This window comes from Cannabis sativa, unplaced genomic scaffold (assembly GCF_029168945.1).
Source record: "Cannabis sativa cultivar Pink pepper isolate KNU-18-1 unplaced genomic scaffold, ASM2916894v1 Contig2, whole genome shotgun sequence".
Lineage (NCBI taxonomy): Eukaryota > Viridiplantae > Streptophyta > Magnoliopsida > Rosales > Cannabaceae > Cannabis > Cannabis sativa.
Genome location: NW_026870038.1, coordinates 116,953 through 140,702, shown reverse-complemented (window position 1 = coordinate 140,702; position 23,750 = coordinate 116,953). Strand labels below are relative to the sequence as shown.

At 35.3% G+C, this 23,750-nt stretch overlaps 4 protein-coding genes across 5 annotated transcripts; 2 read left to right on the top strand and 2 right to left on the bottom strand.

The window, feature by feature from the left end:
- Positions 1-5,255: 5,255 nt before the first annotated feature.
- Positions 5,256-7,405, top strand: LOC115716943 (uncharacterized). The gene is made up of 2 exons (XM_030645869.2): positions 5,256-5,411; positions 5,798-7,405. Exon 2 carries the CDS (start codon positions 5,800-5,802, stop codon positions 7,210-7,212), a length of 1,413 nt encoding a protein of 470 aa, XP_030501729.2. The 5' UTR covers positions 5,256-5,411; positions 5,798-5,799; the 3' UTR covers positions 7,213-7,405.
- A 481-nt stretch (positions 7,406-7,886) lies between these two features.
- On the top strand, positions 7,887-10,071 carry LOC133033003 (uncharacterized). 2 transcript variants are annotated; one of them, XM_061107511.1, is made up of 2 exons: positions 7,887-8,345; positions 8,692-10,071. In XM_061107511.1, the coding sequence occupies exon 2, from the start codon at positions 8,721-8,723 to the stop codon at positions 9,996-9,998; it is 1,278 nt and encodes a 425-aa protein (XP_060963494.1). In that variant the 5' UTR covers positions 7,887-8,345; positions 8,692-8,720; the 3' UTR covers positions 9,999-10,071. The 2 variants fall into 2 exon arrangements, with proteins under 2 accessions (XP_060963494.1, XP_060963493.1); XM_061107510.1 differs by having other exon boundaries at positions 7,890-8,345; positions 8,719-10,071.
- Positions 10,072-15,972: 5,901 nt separating this feature from the next.
- LOC133033064 (suppressor of mec-8 and unc-52 protein homolog 1-like) lies at positions 15,973-18,505 on the bottom strand. The gene has a single exon (XM_061107622.1). It carries the CDS (start codon positions 18,288-18,290, stop codon positions 16,716-16,718), a length of 1,575 nt encoding a protein of 524 aa, XP_060963605.1. The 5' UTR covers positions 18,291-18,505; the 3' UTR covers positions 15,973-16,715.
- A 1,891-nt stretch (positions 18,506-20,396) lies between these two features.
- Positions 20,397-23,344, bottom strand: LOC115716128 (exocyst complex component SEC3A). The gene has a single exon (XM_030644857.2). The coding sequence runs from the start codon at positions 23,220-23,222 to the stop codon at positions 20,553-20,555; it is 2,670 nt and encodes an 889-aa protein (XP_030500717.2). The 5' UTR covers positions 23,223-23,344; the 3' UTR covers positions 20,397-20,552.
- Positions 23,345-23,750: the final 406 nt, after the last annotated feature.

Below are 23,750 nucleotides of genomic sequence, written 5' to 3'. Positions count from 1 at the left end.
GAAAAAGAAAAACTCCAATGTATGATTTTTTTTTAAAAAAAAAATCAATAAAATTGTGTTAGGCTTTGTTATTGAGTTTGTGAATGGTTTCATTTCACTGCAGCATATCATTAATATGTCATAACAAGATTTGAAAATTTTACTCATGGCTTCTTTTTGTCAATCTTATGTTATTTGTGGTCTGAAAAGATTGCATATTTTAGAGTTTTGTTATATCAAACAGAAATCAATCATATTATCTTGAATTGTGTACAAGTTTGGATAATTGGTAAGTTATCTTGAGAAAGAGGTGACAGGTGATACCAGAAACATTTCAAACTTGAGTTAGGTAATTCAGTACCTGAATTAACTGACATATATAGACTTGGATATATACACTCTTATAAACTCAATTGACTGAAGTAATTAGTTAACATAGTGAGTGAGAAACTGTGTGATCCAAATGGTCAAATGTGCCTTTGAAACCTCAAACAATTCTATAGAAATGACTTTTACTTCCTATTTTTTAGAATTGTCTGATAGAGTTAGGTAATTGTATGACTTACTTCCTATTTTTTAGAATCACCTTTTTTGTGGTGACTGATTCCCGAGAGGAACTGCCCTTTGGTCAAACTTTATTCGATCTTCAACAATAGAGAAATACAAAAGAAAACACAAGAGTTAAGCGCTCATCACCCTGTCGTTCCATCTATTGTGCCTTTGAAAAACTAAAGACTTTTAGTGCTCTTCAATGTTCAACAAGTTTAGGTTAGGTAATGCCTAAAATTTTCTCTTGTTATACTCTTGGTGAACATATTAGTCGATTTCTCATTGGTGTGAATCTTTTTGACTGAAATCTCTTTGATACTAATGATATCTCTTATAAAATTAGATTGATATCTATGTGCTTTGACCGTTCAGGAAATATGGAATTTTTGATAAGGTGAATAGCACTTTAAGAACAATCAACTCATCAATCTTGATACCAAGCCATATAAGCCAAATGGCCTCCTTTATTGCCTCTGTTGCTGCCACATATTCAACCTTAGTGAATGGTAGAGCAACAACATTTTAAAGGTTAGATTTCCAACTCACATAACCTCCAAGCATAGTAAACACATATCCAGTGTTGAGGATCTTCTAGTGTCTAGATTTGCAGCATATTCTAGTCAACTTAATTAGTCACATTTTCTTTAAAATTACCTAGTTTTCCCAATACTAGACCAGTATTGAGAGTCCCTTTCATGCACCTCAATATCCATTTAAGCATTTTCTAATGTGTGTCGTATACCGTATCAAATTTATTATTATTTTAATTCTAATACTTTCAATTAATTTAGTATAAAAGTAAGGATCGATGTACGCACTGATGACAATTTAGCAAATCCTTTAACGAAAGGACTAGCTAGAGAGAAAGTCCATAAAACTTCGAAAGGAATGAGACTATTGCCTTTAGAAAGATGCCCATAATGGTAACCCAACCTAATGACTGGAGATCCCAAGAATTAAGTTCAACGGGTAATAACAAGTTATGAGGTGATATGTGTTGATCATGCTATTGTTATATGAGAATCATGAAGTCTTGAAGCGATAAGATGATGAGTTAATAGAAACTCTTAATGAGATCTATACTCTATGTGGAGTGGAGAACCGAGCTACAGGAGTACTCTTGATAAACTCACCTATGTGAATGTGGGAGTGAGGCCGCTTCCTATGAAATTTGGAGTAAAATTTCTAGATCGTTCACTATACTAGGATAGACGTGCATGACCATTAACACACATGCTTATTTGAATACATCCTTGAAAGATTAGTACGTGGTACGATGTTAGAGATAGAGTTCAAGACTTCGAGTCACTCTAGTAAAATCTAAATCGTATTCACTGCGCAAGATTCAAATCGAAAAATATCTTTGCTCAAGCACTGTCTTATAGTTGTTTGATATTGCTTAAGATAATATTTTTAAAAATTTCAAGTGGGGGAATATAATTGGAACTTTTATGAAATTATATAAAAATTGAAAAGTGAAGTGTGTGATTGTTTGGAGTTCACATGGGATAGGAGCACTTCATTAGAAGTGTATAAATAGTGCATGTTTGAGAATTAGGTTTGGGCCCCAAGGGGTACCCAGTTTTGTGCGCATGGGTGAGGACTCATGCACTGGACCACCACACGCGCGCCGCCGCCGCCCGATTCGAGCCAGGTGAGGTGTCACTTAATTATTTAAAGAAAAATTATTTAATTAAATAAAGATTTTTTTTTATTTTCTTATTTATTAATTAATTTTAACGTTATCAAAAGTAGTAAAACGCTATCAGTCAATGATCCACTTTTTACTCTCATAATCCAACTCTTCCACGAACGATAACATTACCGTTTTCTTACCGTTTATTCTTGGATCGACTTCTATTTAGAAGTCGTATCAAAACAACAGAAGTCGTACCCAGTTTTGTGCGCATGGGTGAGGACTCATACACTGGACCACCACACGCGCCGCCGCCGCCCGATTCGAGCCAGGTGAGGTGTAACTTAATTATTTAAAGAAAAATTATTTAATTAAATAAAGATTTTTTTTTATTTTCTTATTTATTAATTAATTTTAACGTTATCAAAAGTAGTAAAATGCGATCAGTCAATGATCCACTTTTTACTCCCATAATCCAACTCTTCCACGAACGATAACATTACCGTTTTCTTACCGTTTATTCTTGGATCGACTTCTATATAGAAGTCGTATCAGAACAACAGAAGAAAATATCTTTTCCAACATTAAAAAAAAAATCTTTCTTCCTTATGATTTTTCTCAGAGCAAACTTTAGGGTGTAATAGAGCGATATAGTTCGGTGCAGAACATATCGTACGTATACAGAGGTTGTTTTATCCTGGGGACGCCGTGGTTGCTAGACTGTCGTGCACACTTCGGGCAGAGCCGCGAAACGTCTTAAAGAAAGCGACATTGTCCGCGACTCAGACATAATTTTCTATCGGTAATTCGTCCCAGTTTCATTGTTTTTAATTTTGGTATAACAGTGCAGCTCCAATTTTTTTTTTTTTTTGAACAATGCAGAAGTAGCTTCAAAAAGTACTTTAATTTCGTTGGTTTCTCAGTATAAGGTTTGATATTTGGCCTTATCATTTTAGGTGCTGGTTTGGTTTGATTGTAAATTGGATGTCTTAGACTAGTGTGAGGTCAGATACTCAGTTTGGTTCTTTATCTTTGGTTTATTTCCTTGTAGCATTTTATTTGTTCAGAACTTGACAACACCATTTCGAGAACAAAGTTTGGTTAGATGGTAGGTTGGTTGTTCTCAGTTATAAATTAGATTTTTTTTTTTCTTTTATCAATCTATTAGGTTTTGATGTGTATAGAGAATTACAACACCTATTTGTGAACTTGTTTTTGCATGTTTATCTACTCTCTTATCTTACATTTATCTCTCATTTTTGTATTGTTTGTTTCCTTTTGTGTAAGTTCCATGTTTATGGTATGTTTTTCATGTCTTGGTGATTTTTGGGCAATCTAGAATATATTTTAAAGGTAAAGAGGTTGTTGGTATTATCTATTATGATTTACGCATCTAGTATTCCAGCTTTCGAGTTTACTGGCTGTTCTTCTGATCAGACTGCTTATTTGGACTTGGAACAACATTATGAATTTGTCTAACAAAGTTTGGTAAGATCGATGGTTAGTTATTCTGAGTATGAGGTTAGAAATTTGATTTTGATCAATATCTTTGCTTTGTTTCCCATCACTTTTGATGTGTGCGAAGGTTTACAACTACTGATTGTGTACTGCTATTTTTTTGATGTAAGTTCGGATATTACAATATCTTCAACTGTTGATTTACACTTGGGAAGTTGCATGCTTATATGTATGCGTTTAGTATATTCTATCTTTATCTAAATGAGTTTTAGTTCATGTTTTAGATGATATCCTAGCTTTGGTTCGAATTCACTGGTTTTTCAGGGTGCAATAATCCTAGCACGGGTGATAATTTATTGTTGACGTAAGTAATTTATGCCTTCTCTCTTTTTAGTTGCTTAAAAATATTTTATTAATATTTTTTTTTGAATAAAAATCATAAGATCTATTAATTGATAAATTCGTTCAAAACAATCTTTCGTACTTTAGAGGAACAGTCCTCCAACTGAAGCACACGACCTGTATAGAAACAAGAGTCTCTTGTCAAGCAATGAGCCAACTTATTTGCAGATCGTTTTACAAAACACAAATTGTGAAGGTATAAAATACCGCTCTGAATCGCTTGGACACACACCAAGCTATCTGTTTCCAATATGACTCTATCCCACGAATGAGTTGCAATCCAACTCAATGCTTCTTTAATGCCTATTATTTCAGTAATTTCGGGTTGAACACATCAAATCTTCCCCTTCTTGAATGCTTCTACCATAGCACCCTGATAATTTTGAGCTACACAACCCATGCTAAAAAACAAGACTCGAACCAGAAAAAAACTAAAAGGAAAAGAGTAAAGAACCATGTCAAAAGACAAGACTAAAGAACCATGTCAAAAGACAAGACTAAAGAATCATGTCAAAAGACAAGACTAATGGAAAAACTAAATTAGTTTCAACACATAAACACGATCACAACATTAAAATTAATTAAGGAATGAACTCCTTATAATTCTAACCCCATAAAAACATTAATTAAATATTTTATTAATATTAATGGGTGATTACAATGTACCCGCTTAAAAGGGATGCACTGATGCACCCTTACATATTTCAGCATCTAGAATTTTTTTGGGTAAATAGCATTTTGGACCTTGTGTTTTGTAAAAATTACCAATTGAACCATCTGTTTTGTTAAATGACAAAATGGACCCTCTGTTTTGTTAAATGGTAATAATAGGACCATGAGCTTAATTTTCAACAATTTTATTTTTTAATATAATTAACTTTTATTATATAAGCTGATTTCATTTTAAGGTTATGCTGTTTCTATTTTGAGGTTATAGTATCCATTTTATAAAAGTTATTTCTATTTCGATATTATGTTGTTTTCATTTTGAGATTATGCTCTTTCTATTTATATACGTACATAAAAAAATAGGAAATTATCTTATATACTATTTTTTTTAATTTTTTCTATACGATTTTTTTTGTTGCAATTTAAGTTAGAGTGCTAGTTGCAATAGTATATAAATTAACTACAAAAGAATCAATTAAGTCAAATTAGTTGCTAAAATAAGGGAATATCTAAAAACATATTTTTCTAAATAACTGCAATAAAGTTTGATTGGAGAATGATAGTGAGTGGTGATGTAAATGGGCGGGAGAGAGGTGTCGGTTTCCAAATTCATATAAATTATAATTAAAAAGAGCATTTGAAAATCACACACTTTTACTTCATTCCTCTTTTATTTAATCCATTGAATACTCCCAATCTTCTCTGCAAATAATCTAAGGTAAAATTCTAAACTTTACCATTAGGCTGCTACTGTTTTTTCCCTTATTTTGATGAATTTGTTATCTATGACTTTTTTTTTGCACATAATTTCCAATTTTCATTGAATTATAAATTCAAGATTATAGATTTTTTTCATTTTCCATTGAATCATCATAGGTTAATTTTTACTAATAGTAGTTGTTTGAAACTATTCCCATTTTCAATTTAATAGGATAGGTATATGGATGTGAAATTTTGAGTCTTTAGTATATTAGGGTTACAACATGAATTGTATATTGAGATATATTGAGTTCTCTTTTTTATTATATATCTATACCGTTTTATGTGATGTCATGTTCAAGTGATTAATTTGATAATAAACTTATTATTTGATCATTGTGGCAGAAATGGTGAGGCTATGTGATTTGCCAAAGGAAATCATTGAGAAAATCATGTTGGGGGCACCTGCAGATTCTGTGTTTCAGTTTAAATTTGCTAACAAGTTTTGGTATTCCCTTATCTCGGATTTCATCAATAACCCCGAATTTGTTTCCAAGCACCTTCTCATTGCCAAAAACCATTCCTCTACATCCTTACTTTTCAATTCGCGTTCCCCCCATGCCGATCAACGCTTGATCACATTCCCATTGTTGAGTATAAACCATGATGATGGTAAGAACAATCGTTTTATAACATCCACAGAAGCTGTAAGTGTACCACTGATAATTAGCAAACCACCAATTAGAAACTATGATAATTATGATTTTTATGATTCTGATTTTGGTTATGATGATCATTTAATAACATCATCGCTTATTAGCAAACCATTTTCGGCTATAAGCTATGATGATTATGATGACTATTATGATTATGATGATCATTTTATGACATCCCCAGAAGCTTTTAGTGTACCACCTAGAACCTATGATGATGATGATGATGATTATTCTGATTTTGATGAGGATTTTATATCCCGAGAAGCAAGGTACAAGGATATGAGTCAATGGAGTGAGGTTTGTAGCTGTGATGGGCTCATTTTGCTAGTGAATAAGCTTGGGACAATGATGTTATGTAATCCTGCTTTGAAAGAACACACGATTCTCCCAAAACCGAAGAATGCCAAGATTAAATCACCTTCTCCCGGTATAGGATTTGGACTCGATCCTGTAACCAACGAGTACAAATGTGTTGCCATTTGGTGCCATTATGAAGGATTAAAAGTTGAGGTATACACATTGGGTTCTGATTCTTGGAGAGAGATTAACATGCCTGAAGACAAAATGGATGACATAATAGATGATATGATGTTTGATGAAGAATTATATAATGGTTTATGTTGCAGAGGTGTTTATTACTGGCTGGTAAAGAATCCATCCTCCGGTCAGGATGATAATATGATCTTCAGTTTCAATTTGAGTAATGAGGAACTCCAACTCTTACATGTGCCAGATCTTGAAACTTTGGGCATTGACCGTCGTTATTGGCTCCACCTCTCTGTCTGGAATGATTCAGTAATGATGTGTTTGACAACTCGAAGCTTAATCATTCATATCTTCAGGATGGATGAAGTTGAAGACGGTTCTTGGACCAAATATGCCGTCAAGGTTGGACCAATGCACAATCATCAAAATGTGTTACCTTATTGGAAGAATGATGAGATTCTAATGAGTATCTGGAAGAGAGATGATATGCCTAATGTGAAATTGGTGTATTACAACATTTTTACCCAAGAGATGAGAGATGTTTGTGATATGGATAGGAGCATATTAGATAGTCCAGTTTGTTCTTATGTAAAAAGTCTTGTTTCTATTAGGAGGTGAAGCTTGTTTGGTTATGGTCCTGTTAGGTGTTACTACCTTATGATTGCTCTTAAACATATGTGTATGTTGTTTTGGAAAGTGATCTCAATGTAATGTTTTGTGTTTGTGGAATGATTCAGTTTCTTTTTTTTTGGCCATTTACTCTGTTTCATATGATAAAGTTGAGAAAAAGGATGTTCTCTTTCATGGTTAATCTTCTCTTATTCTGTTATTCAGTTACAATAATTCAATTTATAGCATTCAAATATATAGTCATGAAGAGATATCATTCATGGGAATGTAACAATAATGGTGATATACTGATCTAGATAATTAAAACTAACAGAACCTTTAATTTTAATAATAATTATAATAATAGTCTAATAGATCCCTTCTGTGTTGCAGCACAGTCAATTTCAAAAGTCTCTCTAAAAATAACAAGAACACTTACATATATAATACTTATTATAGATTCAGCCATAGAAGTGATTTACTTGGAGTGGAGAATTTGGATGACAATGGCAATGTGCATGGTCAAGAAGATATATAAGTTGGATTTGAGCACTATGATAGTTAAGGACCATAACACCTCTTGCCAGACTTTAAGGGTCTGTTTGGTTAGGTGTAATGAAGTAGAAATGAATTATTATTTATTTTACTGTATTTTAAAGTAATGGGAATATCTTTTTTACCATTTTGGTAGAGTTATATGGCCAAAGACCACATTCTACCATCAAGTGTCGGTGTTTTCTTTCAACAATGCCATTTTATTCATGATTTGGGACGAGAAACCTTGTGAACAATACCGTGAGTGGTCAAAAAACTAGCCCAATCGTTTTGAAGAGCTTTAAGCTTGCAATCTAACTACAGCTCAACTTGATCATTAATAATAATATACAAGTCAAAGGACTATTTTTTTTAATGTATTATATTATTGGAAAATGGTTGGATAGTGATAAGAGGGTATTATTATTATAAAGATTAAATAGAGTAGACCATCTCTACATATCTCTACAGCTATTATGGATCAATTGGACAGCCTGTAACTGTAAACATTTTTAAATGTTTCATTCTCTCTTCTCTTCTTTCTCTTTCTCATCAGTTCATACTAGTTTCAAACTCACAATCCAATCTTTTTCTGCAAACAATCAAAGGTAAAAATGGCAACTTTTCCTTTATTTTCATACTCTTTTATTTATTACACCTAATTTCCAATTTTCAGAATCGAATGCTTCTTTTTTCACACTGAACAAAAATGCATGATTTTAGATTCACAATGAGTAATCTTGAATATTTATTTATTTATTTATTTACTTATGTTAGTAGCAGTAAGTAATTGTTAGAAACTAATTTCATTTTAAATTTAACAATATAGATACTTTGGATGTGAAATGTTGAATTTTTAGTATTGTATTTGTCGTTACCTTACAACATGATTTGTATATTGAGATATTAAGTTTTCTTTTCTTTTCTTTTCTTTTTTGTTTTATTTAATGTCAGCTTATTATTAGTTGATCATTGTGGCAGAAATGGTGAGATTATGTGATTTGCCAAAGGAAATAATTGAGAAAATCATGTTGTGGGCACCTGCTGATTCTGTGTTTCAGTTTAAATTTGTTAACAAGTTTTGGTATTCCCTTATCTCGGGTTTGATCAACAACCCGGAATTTGTTTCCAAACACCTTCTCATCACCAAAAACCAGTCCACTACATCCTTACTTTTCAACTTGCCATCCCCCCATGTGGATCATCGCTTGATCACATTCCCATTGTTGACTATAACCTCTAATGATGATGATGATGATGATGATGATGATGATGATGATGATGATGATGATGGTAAGAAGGATCATTTCATAGCATCCACAGAAGCTTGTAGTGTACCGCTTATTTGTAACCGGTTGTTGAATAAAACCCATGAGGAGGATGAGGATGATGATGAAGATTTCAGTGTAATACTTATTCCTGATGCAAGGTACAAGGATATGAATCAATGGAGGGAGGCTTATACATGTGATGGACTCATTTTGCTAGTAAATAAGTTTTGGACAATGGTGTTATGTAATCCTGCTTTGAAAGAATTCATGGTTCTTCCACGACCGTACAACATCACATTTCAATCGGCTTTACCTGCTATAGTATTTGGATTCGCCCCAGTGAGCAATGATTACAAATGTGTTGCAGTTTGGTGCAGTTACGAAGGATTGAAAGTTGAGGTATACACATTGGGATCTAATTCATGGAGAGAGATCAACACACATGAAGACATATGGGATGACATACAGGATGAAATGACGGAAGTTGAGGAATTATACGACGGTTTATGTTGGGGAGGTGTTTGTTACTGGTTGGTTAAGGATCCATCCGGTGAGGATGATAACATGATCTTGAGTTTCAATTTGAGTAATGAGGAACTCCAACTCTTTCATGTGCCAGATCTTGAAGCTTTGGGCATTGAATGTGGTTATTGGCTCCACCTTTCGGTGTGGAATGATTCAGTAATGATGTGTTTGACAACTGAAAACTTAATCATTCATATCTTTAGGATGGATGAAGCTGAAGAAGATTCTTGCACCGAATATGATGTGAAGGTTGGACCAATACACAATCATCACAAAGTGTTACCATATTGGAAGAATGATGAGATTCTAATGAGTATCGGGAAGGAAGATGATATGACTAATCTAAAATTGGTGTATTGCAACATTTTCACCCAACAGATGAGAGATGTTTGTGATATGGATAATAGCATATTAGATAGTTCAGTTTGTTCTTATGTAAAAAGTCTTGTTTCTATTAGGGGGTAAGTTTGTTTGTTTGGTTATTGTAGAAAATAGTGATTCGAATTGTGTATTGATTTCATAGAATAATACATATTTATATACAGAGTTAGGAGACTAAATATCTACTAAATATCTACTAAATATCTAACTCTCTTACAGCTAATATACACTTAATATCTAACACTCCCCCTCAAGCTGGAGCATAGATGTTAATCATGCCCAGCTTGTTACAAAGATAATCAACCCGCACCCCATTCAAAGCCTTTGTAAAAATATCTCCTAGTTGTTCTCCGGTCTTCACGTATCCTGTGGAGATCAGACCTTGTTGAATTTTCTCACGAACAAAATGACAATCAATCTCAATGTGCTTAGTTCGCTCGTGGAATACGGGATTCGAGGCAATATGAAGAGCAGCTTGATTATCACACCATAATTTTGCTGGAATAGAAGTCTTAAACCCAAATTCAGTCAAAAGCTGATAAATCCATATTACCTCACACACAGACTGGGCCATAGCTCTATATTCTGATTCAGCACTGGATCTACATACAACATTTTGTTTCTTACTCTTCCAAGAGACCAGATTGCCCCCAACAAATACACAATATCCTGAAGTGGATCGTCTATCTACCTTGGAGCCTGCCCAATCTGCATCAGAAAAACACTCAATCTGGGTATGTCCATGATCCTTGTAAACTATACCTCGTCCTGGTGCTCCTTTTAAATAACATAAAATTTGTTCTAATGCTGCCCAATGATGAATTGTTGGAGAAGACATGAACTGACTGATAACACTAACCGGGAATGCAATATCTGGACGAGTCACAGTTAAATAATTCAACTTTCCAACTAACCTGCGATATTTCTCAGGATCTTCAAATGGTTTCCCATCACGTGTAAGATGCACAGCTGGATTCATTGGAGCATTGCAGGGTTTTGATCCCAATTTCCCTGTCTCAGTTAGCAAATCAAGTACATACTTTCTTTGAGACAGAAAAATACCTTGTTTACTCCGAGTAACTTCAATCCCCAAGAAATACTTGAGCTCCCCTAAATCTTTCGTGTTAAACTGGGTGTGAATGAAAGACTTAAGGGATGAGATGCCTTCAGTATCACTTCCAGTAATAACGATGTCATCAACATACACCACTAACAAAATGATACCAACAGTTGATCTTTTATAAAACACAGAATGATCTGACTTACTTTTCAACAAACCAAACTTCTCAACAGCCTGACTAAATTTACCAAACCAAGCACGAGGGCTTTGTTTCAATCCATATAAAGATTTGCGAAGATGACAAACTCGCCCTAACTCCCCCTGAGCAACAAACCCAGGAGGTTGCTCCATATATACTTCTTCCTCAAGATCTCCATGAAGAAAAGCATTTTTAATATCAAGCTGATGCAAAGGCCAATGATGAGTAGCTGCCATGGAAATGAACAGTCGAACAGATGTGAGTTTAGCAACAGGAGAAAAAGTATCACAATAGTCCACTCCATAGGTTTGAGCATAACCCTTGGCAACAAGACGGGCCTTTAAGCGAGCAACTGTGCCGTCTGGATTGAATTTAACCGTGAACACCCATTTACACCCGATGGCCTGTTTTCCAGAAGGTAAATCAACCAAGACCCAAGTACCATTCGCAACCAAAGCATTCATCTCTTCTATCATTGCAGCAAGCCAACCAGGATGAGACATCGCTTCTCGAACAGTTTTAGGAATAGTGATAGAATCAAGAGAAGCAATAAAAGAACAAGAAGAAGAGGAGAGATGATTATAAGACACAAAAGAAGTAATAGGAAAAGTACATTGGCGTTTACCTTTACGTAGTGCAATGGGAAGATCATCTGAGATTTCCGGATCTGATGACGAAGATGCAGGTGCAGGACATGAAACAGGAGGTGGAGGAGGGGGGCGCCTGGTGTACACTATAGGAGGCCGAGGGAGTGGTGGAGGTGGTAGAGGTGGTGGAGGTGGTGGAGGTGTAGACACTGTGGGGGTGACGACCGAGGCAGGTGAAGGAACTAGAGACCCGCCAGAACATGTAGCAGGCGCATAGGATGTGACAGAATAAACCAACAAATCATCATCCTCCCCCTGACTAGTAGAAGTAGTGGAAGATGAAAAATAAGGTGTATTTTCTACAAAAGTAACATCAATAGAAACAAGATATTTGTTGAGATCAGGACAATAACACCTATACCCTTTCTGAAGACGAGAATAACCAAGAAAGACACACTTTAGTGCCTTAGGGTCTAATTTGGTGACAGATGGACGGACATCGCGAGCAAAACAAACACTACCAAACACTCGCGGAGCAACTGGAAATAATGACTTATTAGGAAAAAGAATTTTAAATGGAATTGCACCATTAAGAACAGAGGATGGCATGCGATTAATAAGAAAGCATGCCGTGGAAACTGCATCGGCCCAAAAAGGTTTAGGGACTTTCATTTGAAACAAGAGAGCACGTGCAGTTTCAAGAAGATGTCTGTTTTTACGTTCTGCAACACCATTCTGAGGTGCCGTATCAACACAAGAAGTTTCATGAAGCATGCCATTAGAGGTCATATAAGATTGAAATTGAGCAGACATGTACTCTTTGGCATTATCACTTCTCAAAGTACGAATAGATACATTAAATTGAGTTTGAATCTCAGCACAAAAAGCACAGAATATAGAAAACAACTCAGAACGATTTTTCATTAAATATAACCAAGTTACACGAGAATAATCATCCACAAAAGTAACAAAATACCTGAATCCAGGTTGAGACAAAATAGGAGAAGGACCCCAAACATCAGAATGAACTAACTCAAAAGGAACACTAGCACGTTTATTGACACGTGGACTCAAACTAACACGATGATGTTTGGCAAACTGACATGACTCACAATCTAACGAAGATAAACTACTATATTGGGGACACAGTTTCTTGAGCAAAGGAAGGGATGGATGACCTAAACGACAATGAGCCTCAAAAGCGGAAGCAACACTCGAACAAGCAATAGAGGTTGGCGGAAGTGGGTCAAGAACATACAAGCCACCAGATTCATGTCCTTTACCAATAATCTTCTTCGTCACAAGATCCTGAAACAAACAATGATCAGGAAAGAATGAGATGCAACAATTTAGATTACGAGTGAGTTGACTAACAGAAAGCAAATTAAAGGACAAATCAGGTAAATGTAAGACTGATGACAAAGATAGCATAGGTGTAGGAACAATAGTGCCAGATCCAAGAACAGAAGCTGTTGACCCATCAGCTAAGGTGACAACAGAAGTGGGACTATGAGACTGAAAAGTGGAAAAGAGACGGGAATTACCTGTCATATGATCTGTGGCACCAGAATCAATGACCCATTTTGAGGATTTGGAAAGAAGGCATGCATTAGAGTTACCTGATTCAGCAATCGCAATGACAGAAGAAGATGAAGACTTAAGTGTTTCCTGATACCTTGAGAACTTGGCAAATTCATCAGCAGAAATAAGGACCGATTTGTCAGATGCATCACTAGTGCTTGCAATATTGGCAGAGTGTTGTTGTCGATTCTTAAATTGTAACTTCCTACACTCAAACTTGGTGTGGCCTGGTTTCTTACAATAATTGCACATGATGCTCCCAGAATTTGGTGTGCGGTTATCAGGTCCTTGTGAATTACCTCCTTTAAATCCACTTGGAGTAGAGTTTCTTTCCGGTGCAGAATTATTACGACTCACCAAGGCGCTATTCAGAGGAGTTGAAGAGGTAGTCTCTGTGCGAAGAAACACGAGTAAACACATCTTGTAAAGAGGAGACATCAGAACCAGAGAGAACTTGTGACTTTGCAGAGTCAAATTCAGATGAGAGTCCTGCAAGAAAACTCATAATAGCCATCTGTTCTCGTTGGCGCTGTTGAACTTTTACATCAGGACTAAACGGTAATAGCACATTAAGTTCTTCATATGTTTTCTTGAAAGCCATAAAATAATTCATAAGAGACTTATCTTGTTTCTCCGCGCGATAAAAAGCTTTGCAAACATCATATATGCGAGATATGTTGTCTTTGCCAGAATACAAAAACTCCAAGTAACCCATTAGTTCTTTAACCAATTCACAATGATTAATCAAACTAATTACCTCATTATCGATAGAATTTCGAATTTGAAGGAACAAGCGAGCATCCTCACGGAGCCATATTTTCCTTGAATCGTTTGTTTCTTCAGGAGGATCGTCAGTCAAGTGATCATCTTTGTCAATACTCCTCAAATACAGTCGAATCGTCTTACTCCATTCCAAATAATTCGAACCAATCAACTTATGATCCGTGATTTTAGACATCACGGGAACAACATCAGAAACAACAACTGATTTTGAATCTAATCTTATCTCTGCCATAATCACAAAAACAAACACAAAGGACAGAGAAAAAGAACAAAAGAACACCAAGGAATGAACACCCAAACACGAAGAAGACAAACAAATACCGAATTACAACCTAGAACAGATGCGAGTGGGCTTAGAAGAACCCAGTGAAGAATCGGCAACAGAACGCCGTCGAAGGCGCCGTCACACGCGCCTCCACGCGCCGGCGCGTGAGCCCCACGCGCAGAAGCTTCAGGCGGCGCGTGAGCCCCACGCGCGAGGAATCCGGCGACCGGACTTCGGGGGTTTGTAGATCGGCGGCTGGGCAGTCCTCCTATGTGGGCGGTGAGAAAAGATGTTCACTCCAAATAGGATTTTCGAAAACAACCCTAAACTCAAACCCTAATTTTATTTATTATTTTTTTCTTTTATTATTACAGAACCCTAATTTCGAATTTCGAATTTTGAATCACAATGCTCTGATACCATGTAGAAAATAGTGATTCGAATTGTGTATTGATTTCATAGAATAATACATATTTATATACAGAGTTAGGAGACTAAATATCTACTAAATATCTACTAAATATCTAACTCTCTTACAGCTAATATACACTTAATATCTAACAGTTATGATCCTGTTAGTGTCACTACCTTATAATTGTTCTTAAACATTTGTGTATGTTATTTTGGAAAGTGATCTCAATGTAATGTTTTGTGTTTGTGGATTGATTCTGGTTTTTTGACCATTAATTCTGTTTGTAAGGTAATTATAGTTTATCTGGTTTACATAGATCTAGGTGGGGTTGGTTGGGGCCACAGAAGTGATTTAGGAGAAATGGAAGTGGAGAAGTACTGTTTATTTGAATTCTGAAACCAATGGAAGTGGAAGTGGAAGTGGTTGTATAATTTTATCACCATATACCAAGTGATTTTTGTAAAAGTGTTTTAAGTCACACATGCATAATCTGAAAATAAAATCAATAGCCAAAGAACCATTTAAGCACACAAAAAGAGTTGTCATAGAGAGAGAGAGAGAGAGAGAGAGAGAGAGAGAGAGAGGAAGGTAAGAGCTTGGCTCGAGTGAATCGCGAGTGTTCAATTTATCCCATGTTAGACCATTTCCTCAACCACTTGTGTTCTTCACATGAAATCCCAGTAAAAGATTTCACAGTTGCACGAGGCCAACCCGGCTTGACTGCATCATCATATGTCAGCACTCCCTTACACGTTTCAGGCGTCGTCACAATCACACTTGGATTACCAAACACGAAGGCCTTGTAGATTCTTGTACTGCCAAATTGAAAATAAAAACACAAATGTTAACACTTGTACATACATCATCATCATCATCATCAATCATGGAAACTTCTTCTAGCCCATTGTGTTTGTGATTATGTTAAAAGATAAGATTATTGTTTTGTGTGGTGTTTAGTTACAAGTTATAAGTGACTCTTTAGACTTTATGACTTGTTTTATGTCATCATTCTGTTAAGTTAGTTACTATAAAAGGGTGGCTTCTCTATTGTTTTAGGACTAAAAGTTCCTAGTACAGAAAGGGTTTGATCACAAGTCTCCATTGTGTGATTTGAGTGTTGTTTTCTATACAATGCACCTTGTGTAACATTGATATTGATCTCCATTGCGTATGTATTTTTTTTTTTTAATTTCAACATAAACTTCACCTGTATCAAGCACTAATAAGGAAAAAAAATACCACAAGTTGAATCCGATTATCAAAGTTTAATCAACAAGCTCAGTAGTTTAACGATGTTGGATTCTTCTTTGGGTTTACTTTCTTAATGATATTAGAGATTTATGCTCTACTTTTTCTGTTGTGATTTTTATTTATTGTCTAAGAATTGTCAATGTAGTAGCTGATACCTTGCTAAATTTGCTTTGCATGCTACTTCAGAACATTATGTGGCTGATGCCCCTTATCAATGAATTTTTTAGTCCTCAGTCTTTTGAATGAAGCTATTTCAGATAGCCAAGCTAAGTAACATATCTAATAGATAATACTCATAGATAAAGTATAATTATTACCTGATGCTCTTGTATGAGAAGAGGATTTTTCTTCTGTAGCTCTTGAAGTAGAGGCAGTAAATGAAAGTCCCAGCGTAAAAATCAGAAATATAGTGAAGAAGAAGAGACTAATTATGGATTGATATACCTCTAATCATGAAAGTCCCACACAAAATCTCTGTATCATCTTTACCAAAAAGAAATAGTAATAAAATAAAAATTTGAAATATATATTATCTCAACCAAGCAAAATTCAATTTTAACACTATATTATAATTAATGTTTATTTATTTAAAGAATGTCAATAGGATGGACAAAAGTAAATAATAGTTGAATCAATCAATCAATCAATACAGAAAATTTTGAATTAAGGCTTCCATAGTTTGATTGTGCAGTCCTCAGCATATGTGGCCACCAAATTTCTATGAGGGTGATGAGCTATACCAATTACATCTTTGTCATGAGCCTTCATTATTAGGTGCTCTAGTTTACCAGATTGATAGCTGAAGCAGTAGACATTCCTATCTTCACCAACACAGTAAATCCATTCCCCTTTAGGTGACACACAAGCTCCCACAAAATCTCCACCTTCCCTTTTACCTGATGAAAAGCTCTTTACAACCTGTCCTTGAAGTGTCATGATGTATACACACGACGTCTTATTACATACAATGATGTGTTGGTCGCTATTAGAACTAGTTTTGGGGAAAAGGTGAAGAGAATTGACACAGGCATCATCGCCTCCCCTTAGAGGAGGAGGCGGTTTGAAGGTGTGTAGACATTGCGTAGTCTTCACATCCCACACTTTAAGCGTCGAATCACTAGAGGCTGTAACAACGCGAGCTCCATGGTGTGTAAAGATTGCATCATTTACATAAGATCCATGGCCTCGGAATTCCTTTAACAACTTGCCAGATTTAATACCATGAATCCTTGCTGTGCCATCAAACGATGTACTCAGCAACTGCGTTCCATCACGACAGAAGAAAACACTGGTGACGCCATGAGAATGTGCGCGTTCAAGACGGCGCAAGCACTGACCACTTCTTATGCGCCAAACTTTGATCTTCCCATCTTGTGATCCAGACGCAAGAACCTCCGAATCCCTACTGAAATTCACACACAACACTGGATCATCATGCATCATGAAAGTTTCATCAGCCTGATACTGTAAATCCTTGTTCAATTTCCCACTAACACAATCCCAAACCTCAACAAATCCATCAACAGAGGAGGAAACAAGAAACTGTCCATCAGGGGAAAAACGAGCACATTCAGCATGACTTTTTGTGCCAAACTTTATGGTATGTGCAAGAGTTGAGGATGGGAATGAAAATGTGTCTTGTTCTTCTTGTTTCATAGCAGCTGTTCCTCTAAATAAGTCAAATTTGTGTGTGTCTGGGGGAACCAATCCTTGGTGTTGTTGCCACTTCAAAGACTGACCAATAAGAGCCATTAGCCTTGAAGGTGGTACAACACTAACCTCTGCTGCAAGTGCTTCACCAATTTCAGCTCTTCTTTTCTCTTTGGTTGACTCTTGATAAGCCTTGTTCGGATCAAAATATGTTGTCACCAACAGACGTTCGAGCCTCAAGTATCTTTCGAGTTGTTCTTGCTTCATCACACAACCCATTACCTGAGTCTGTCTTAAGATAGCACGAGCGGTATCCAATTCACCAACCTCAATCATTTCGAGGACAATCTGCTCGTACAAGTCCTCCAATTTATTCTTTGGAAGTTTGAGTTGAGCAATTTGAGGGAGTATCACATCCCATCTTCCATTATTAATATCACCAACAAATGTTTCCATGTTATCTACTGTGTTCAAACATATTTGACACTCATTCTCAAGTGTCTGAAATGTTTGGTGCAATGAATTTTCTTTACAAAATTGAAGCACAATTTTGATCACATCTATAGCTTCGATTTCTAGACTAGACATTTTAGAGGGAAATCGGAAAGAAGAATGAGCTGAGATCCGAGTTACCAAACAAAATTCTTTAATTTCTTAGAAAAGAAAAGAGTAATTTATCTTAATCTTAAAAAAAAAAAAAACAACTGATGTTCTTTTTATCATTTTTATATAATTTTAAAAAAAAAAACAAACAAACAAATTACTAAACAAAAAAAGAAACCACCCATCAAAAATTTAAAAAAGTATATCAACTCGTAGGTACACTATTTTAATACCTTTTTTATTTATTTTTTTATTTTTTTGAGTCCAAAATCAACAACTGAATTCCTAAACTAACTCATTACTGAATAATTGAAACGATTTCAGCTATTTTAAAGGGTTTATATTTTTTTAAAAACTAATACTTTAAACGAACTCAGCTATACAGTGGCCTGTAGCGTAGGTTATATATTTATATTTAAAAATTAAATGCAGGTTTCAACTGATTTTTAATAAAAAAAAATATGTTTAATAATTAAAAATTTTTTATACGAGTAATTTATTTAAATTCAATTTATTTATACGTTTAATTTTTTTTATTTTCTATTGAGCAACCTTTTAGTCGTTCTCAATTCATTATCCTTGAGATCTTTCTCATCATAGTCCTCTAGATTCAGAGTTGTGTATTTCATAGCCATAGCAATCGAAAATCAAAATTCACTTGATTGTATTCTCTTTACACTTATTTCTTAGAGATCTAAGACTCAAAAATTAAGGTATGCTAATTATTTGTACATGTGTTTATAAAAAAGTATATTATAAATATTGAAAGTTCGATTGTTATGTTTATATTAATAGGTGTGAGTGTGAGGTGATTATTTTGAAGTATAAATTTTATTGGACAAAAGAAGGTTTGATAAAGGGGATATTGAGCTTTTTTATAAAATTATTTTTAACAAAATTAAAAAATTAAAATAATTTTATAAAAAGGTTATTTGGTAAAAGTAATTTTGAAAGAGGGTTATTAATTTTAGCTCAATATTGATGAGTACCTAATTTCAAAAATATAACTATATTTATGCCATAAATTACTCATTTATATTTATATATATATAAATTAAAGAAAAATGGTCCAAACTTCTCCACAATTCAATCAAATATGATTTCTATCTGCAATGCAATTCTCTATTAATATTATTGTTTTGGTTGATCAAACATTTTGTTTGATACAACAAAACTCTAAAATATGCAATCTTTTCAGACCACAAGCAAGCAGCATAAGATTCCCAAACTGTATCCCTCTAATTCAAGTTACTCATATATGTTCTATAATGATATCCAATGGCTTTATCATTTAGTTGAGAAAACAAATGCAGATAACAAAACCTTAAATAAACAAGAAAAAAGCAAAGTTTCATTCATATTAGTCCACATGAGAAAAAAAAAAGAGAAAAAACTTTGCTTTAGGATCACTAACATTAGTCATATTTGGATATGCAGATTTGTCTAATCTGAGTTTTAGTTTTTATTTGCAAACCTGATATAAATAGGGTACTGCTATTTTTATTTTTTTTATTAAATATTAGACTTTTAGAGTTAGTTTGGAGCTTATTCTAATAGTCTTTAGAGTTATTGTTTTAGGCTTTTTTGGCTATTCCATTGATTCCTCTGCTGAGTCTTATTCAAGGTCGGTCTCACAACGTCAGTAAAGATTGATTCATAATGCCCAACCATCTGCTGTCAATTTATTCACATGAAAATCATAACTAGCAACTTGTTCTCTTTGTTCCAATGCATACGAATCGATAGGACATGTCTTATTTCACTGCAACTGTGTGATATCCTATACCAGTTGGCAGCAACATTTTCGGAAAGCATAACTTGGAAAGCAAAATCAAGATAGTTTGGGAGCCATCTTGATGCTGCACTATCGAAATCAATTCGAGGCTGTTACTCACCAGAGGAAATGGAAGCCATTAGATGTTTTTAAGCCTTAAAACATTAATTTCTCATGCATACTGAGATGATAGCCTAACCAAGACATCCTATTTGGTTACTATGAAGAGAGGTTATACAAACTATCATATATTCAATTTTTTTTGGACCACATATGGCATTGGCAACATGCCATTAATCATCTAAAGAGAAAAATAATAATAATAATAATAAAATATTTATATACCATTATAGCAGCAAAATTTGTCTAAGAAATCAAATTATAAGAAAAGGAAGTTATAGCAGCAAGGTAAGACAAGTTCTCACTCTAACGAAGCTACAAACATTACATATAAATTAAGACAAACTCACTCTTTACATAGAAGCCAAAAGGGTTCTCATTTCTTCAACCGATGGGATGTTCTCGGTGGGATAAATCTTGGCAACCAGTTGTGCAAAACTTTCATATTTGTCTAGAAACTCCTTCTTACACTTATCCCATAAAGAAGGCAAAAGTTCCTCTGAAGTCAAGTACTTCTGCAACTTCTTATACATTAAAGCGATAGACTTGTCAACCCCGGATAAACTAGCTTTCAACATCTTTCGAAGATCCATTTTCGACAAACCAAGCTGGAAAGGGATCTCTTCAGGTGTGATTGTGTACATTAAATCTTCTATTCTTCGTGCAAACTGGAAAAGCCTTTCAAATTGACTGTAAATAATTGTGCTGATATAACGAGTGCAAGCTTGCTCATAAGCTTCACTTGCTTGGTGATAGAACTTGGCTAGTGTAGGCACAACATTGGCTAAATCATACAAACTATTCTGAAATGCAGCATAATTCTCTAAAAGAATGATATCAGCATATTTAGGATCTGTTTGAGCAATTTTCTCTAAAGTCACAAACATTATGCTTACAAATTTTGTGTATGCTTGATCAACCAAATCCCTGGATTGTCCTTGAATGTACTGCTCCATCCGAGTAGCAAGAGTTGCAAATCTTGGAATATAGGATAAGACACCCATTTGTCGTACATTGCGTTCGTTTCTCTCAATTTGGTGACAGGCTTCATCAACAAAACGACTGAACTGCAAGGAAATTCTCGACTCCAAGTCCCCGAGCAACAAACGCACAAAACCTGCTGCGTCGGCTTTCTGCCCCGAGAGATAGCGCTCTGTAATCCCATGCATTGATATGCAACGTAAAGGATCAATCTTGTAAGCCCAATCTACTACAGCATAAAAGTCTTCCTGGATCCCATCCAGCAAATCCTGAAGAGATTCATTCAGTGCTGCTAACTCCACAGACATTTTACTGGTTTTTCCATCATTTTCATCAATGTCCATGATCCCCAAATCATCATCATCCCCGTCATCATTGTTCCCAGATTTATTACCATTACCAACACCTCCTGGAGGCACAAGTGTAGGAACTTCAAAGCACATGAAGTGTGCGAAAAAGGAACTCTCATCTACAAGGAGCGGGATAAAAATCGTCAGCATTTTAGCATAAGCTTCAGACACTGTAGAAGTATCTGCAGCATTAACATTCTGTGAGGATCCTGTAGAAGCTTCAAGCCAGACAGTTGGATTTCTCGACGCTTTTGTGCTAGCACGAAGCTCGTTTGCAAATTCACGAGCCTCTCGACGAAGAAGCAAATTAAGGGAACTACAGTATGCTTTCCTCAATGGCCCCAGGCAGTTATTATCAAGACTCTTCAAATGTTGTAAAAGCCTAGCATATGTCCTGCATTTGTACCGCAAATCAGCATGATCAGGTCTCTTCAATTGTCCCTTCTGTGAAAAGTAACTCTTGTCACTTATCATGAAATCAACTAAACTCGCAAAGTAATTTCGCAGAAACTCAGAAGCTCTCCTAACAAATGTAGCTTTCAATTTCTCAAGTTCAGCTCGTTTTTCTTTGACAGCTCTCATGTTAGCATAGGTAGGATCCAAATGAGGTACTTCAAGACCGCGTAAAGCACCAGCCAACCATTCACAGGCTTCTACATTCTGAACCATACGAGCCTCATCGAATAAACCTCCTGTTAAACAAGCTGCATACTCAGAAGGAACACGCAATCGCTCAAGAAGCTTATCTAACTCCTCAATGAGAGCTTTATTATTTACAGATTGCATCTCTAACTTGTTATTACGAGTTTCAATCGATTCAATATCTTCCCTCATGTGTCTAAGCTTCACATTAAAGATTCCTAACCATTCATCCATATCATCAACACAATTCGAAGCTACCTCAAGCCCTTGTAATACCTCATCAATCAAAGGTTCACTTTCTAAAATGGAATGCACATTTGCAGCTTCCAAAGCATGAAGCTCTCTCTTCAACCTTTCCGAAAAGGCCTCTGCTTCACCAATACCCATAACATAAGTACCCAAAAGAGCCTCCCCAACAATATCCTCTTCTTCAATTTGAGAAACAAGCTCTTTCTCCACAGTAACTTTCGAATCAATTTCAGTTACTGTTGTTGAAACAGGACCATCTTGTTGTACAACCCTTTGATTTTTCGTAACAGTAGGCTTATTTTCCTTAGCCCAAAGAGCCATTTCTACAACATCTATACCAACAACTTTAGGAAGACGATCTAACACATCTTTGCAAATGTTAAGAATACACAACAAAAGACGATTCCTATCATCGATATTTCGCATTGTCCACTGAGGTGGAGCAACACTCTGGCTTCTAAGATTATCAAATCCCAACGTGAAAGTACACCCAGTGGGATCATTTGATATGACCTCAATCTTCGAAAGATGTTTTAGTTTATACAATTTTGCAGGCTCAAGTACTCCCCCTGTGGAATATTTTAAAACTCGAAGAAAAGCTTTAGTTTTCTGACCTTTGGATTTTGTGGAAAGCGCAAGAACCCTAGGTTTCCCCATGTGACGGCCAAGCTTGCCGGATTTACCCCAGACGCCTCGACCTTTGACGACACGGATCGACATGAGGATACTCTGTTTGGTGCCTTCGATTGCCGCCTCACAAGCTCGCCTGAGCTCATCGTCGTCTGCGCTCGATTTCGCCATTTTTGGTGCTCCTTGGCAGTTAGATCTCAATCGAGTTTCTCAAACTGATAATCATATTGTTATTCTCTCTCTCTCTATATATATATATTTATTTTTTAGAGAAATATTTTTATTCTTTTTCCTTATAACATTTTCTTTTTGAAATAAATATATTTTTATTCTATTTACTTATAATATTTATTTACTGCATTCTTTATATTTATAAAAATGGAAGGAAAGTGGGTGTTTGGAATGGGTTATTGCTAACAAGGGAATCTTGTTTGTTTTGAGGGTTCGTTTGGATCCCTGTATAAGGGCTCCGTATTGTATTAAATTATAAGAGTATCATGTTTGGGTGGGACCTTGTATTGTTTGTAATAGATATTACAACCCTAATTTTTAATACAATCTATCCTGTATTATTCTATGCTGAATAAAAACAGTGTATAAGGTTGTATTGTATTATTTTGGACGGTGTTAGCCAGTACTCTCCCTCTCACCCAAACTTCTTCATTTTCCCGTTCAGCCATCTTTGCCGATTCTCTGGCC

Excerpts from the sequence above, each read along its gene's own strand:
- LOC115716943 (XM_030645869.2), top strand. The coding sequence starts at position 5,800 with ATGGTGAGGCTATGTGATTTGCCAAAGGAAATCATTGAGAAAATCATG.
- LOC133033003 (XM_061107511.1), top strand. The coding sequence starts at position 8,721 with ATGGTGAGATTATGTGATTTGCCAAAGGAAATAATTGAGAAAATCATG.
- LOC133033064 (XM_061107622.1), bottom strand. The coding sequence starts at position 18,290 with ATGTCTAGTCTAGAAATCGAAGCTATAGATGTGATCAAAATTGTGCTT.
- LOC115716128 (XM_030644857.2), bottom strand. The coding sequence starts at position 23,222 with ATGGCGAAATCGAGCGCAGACGACGATGAGCTCAGGCGAGCTTGTGAG.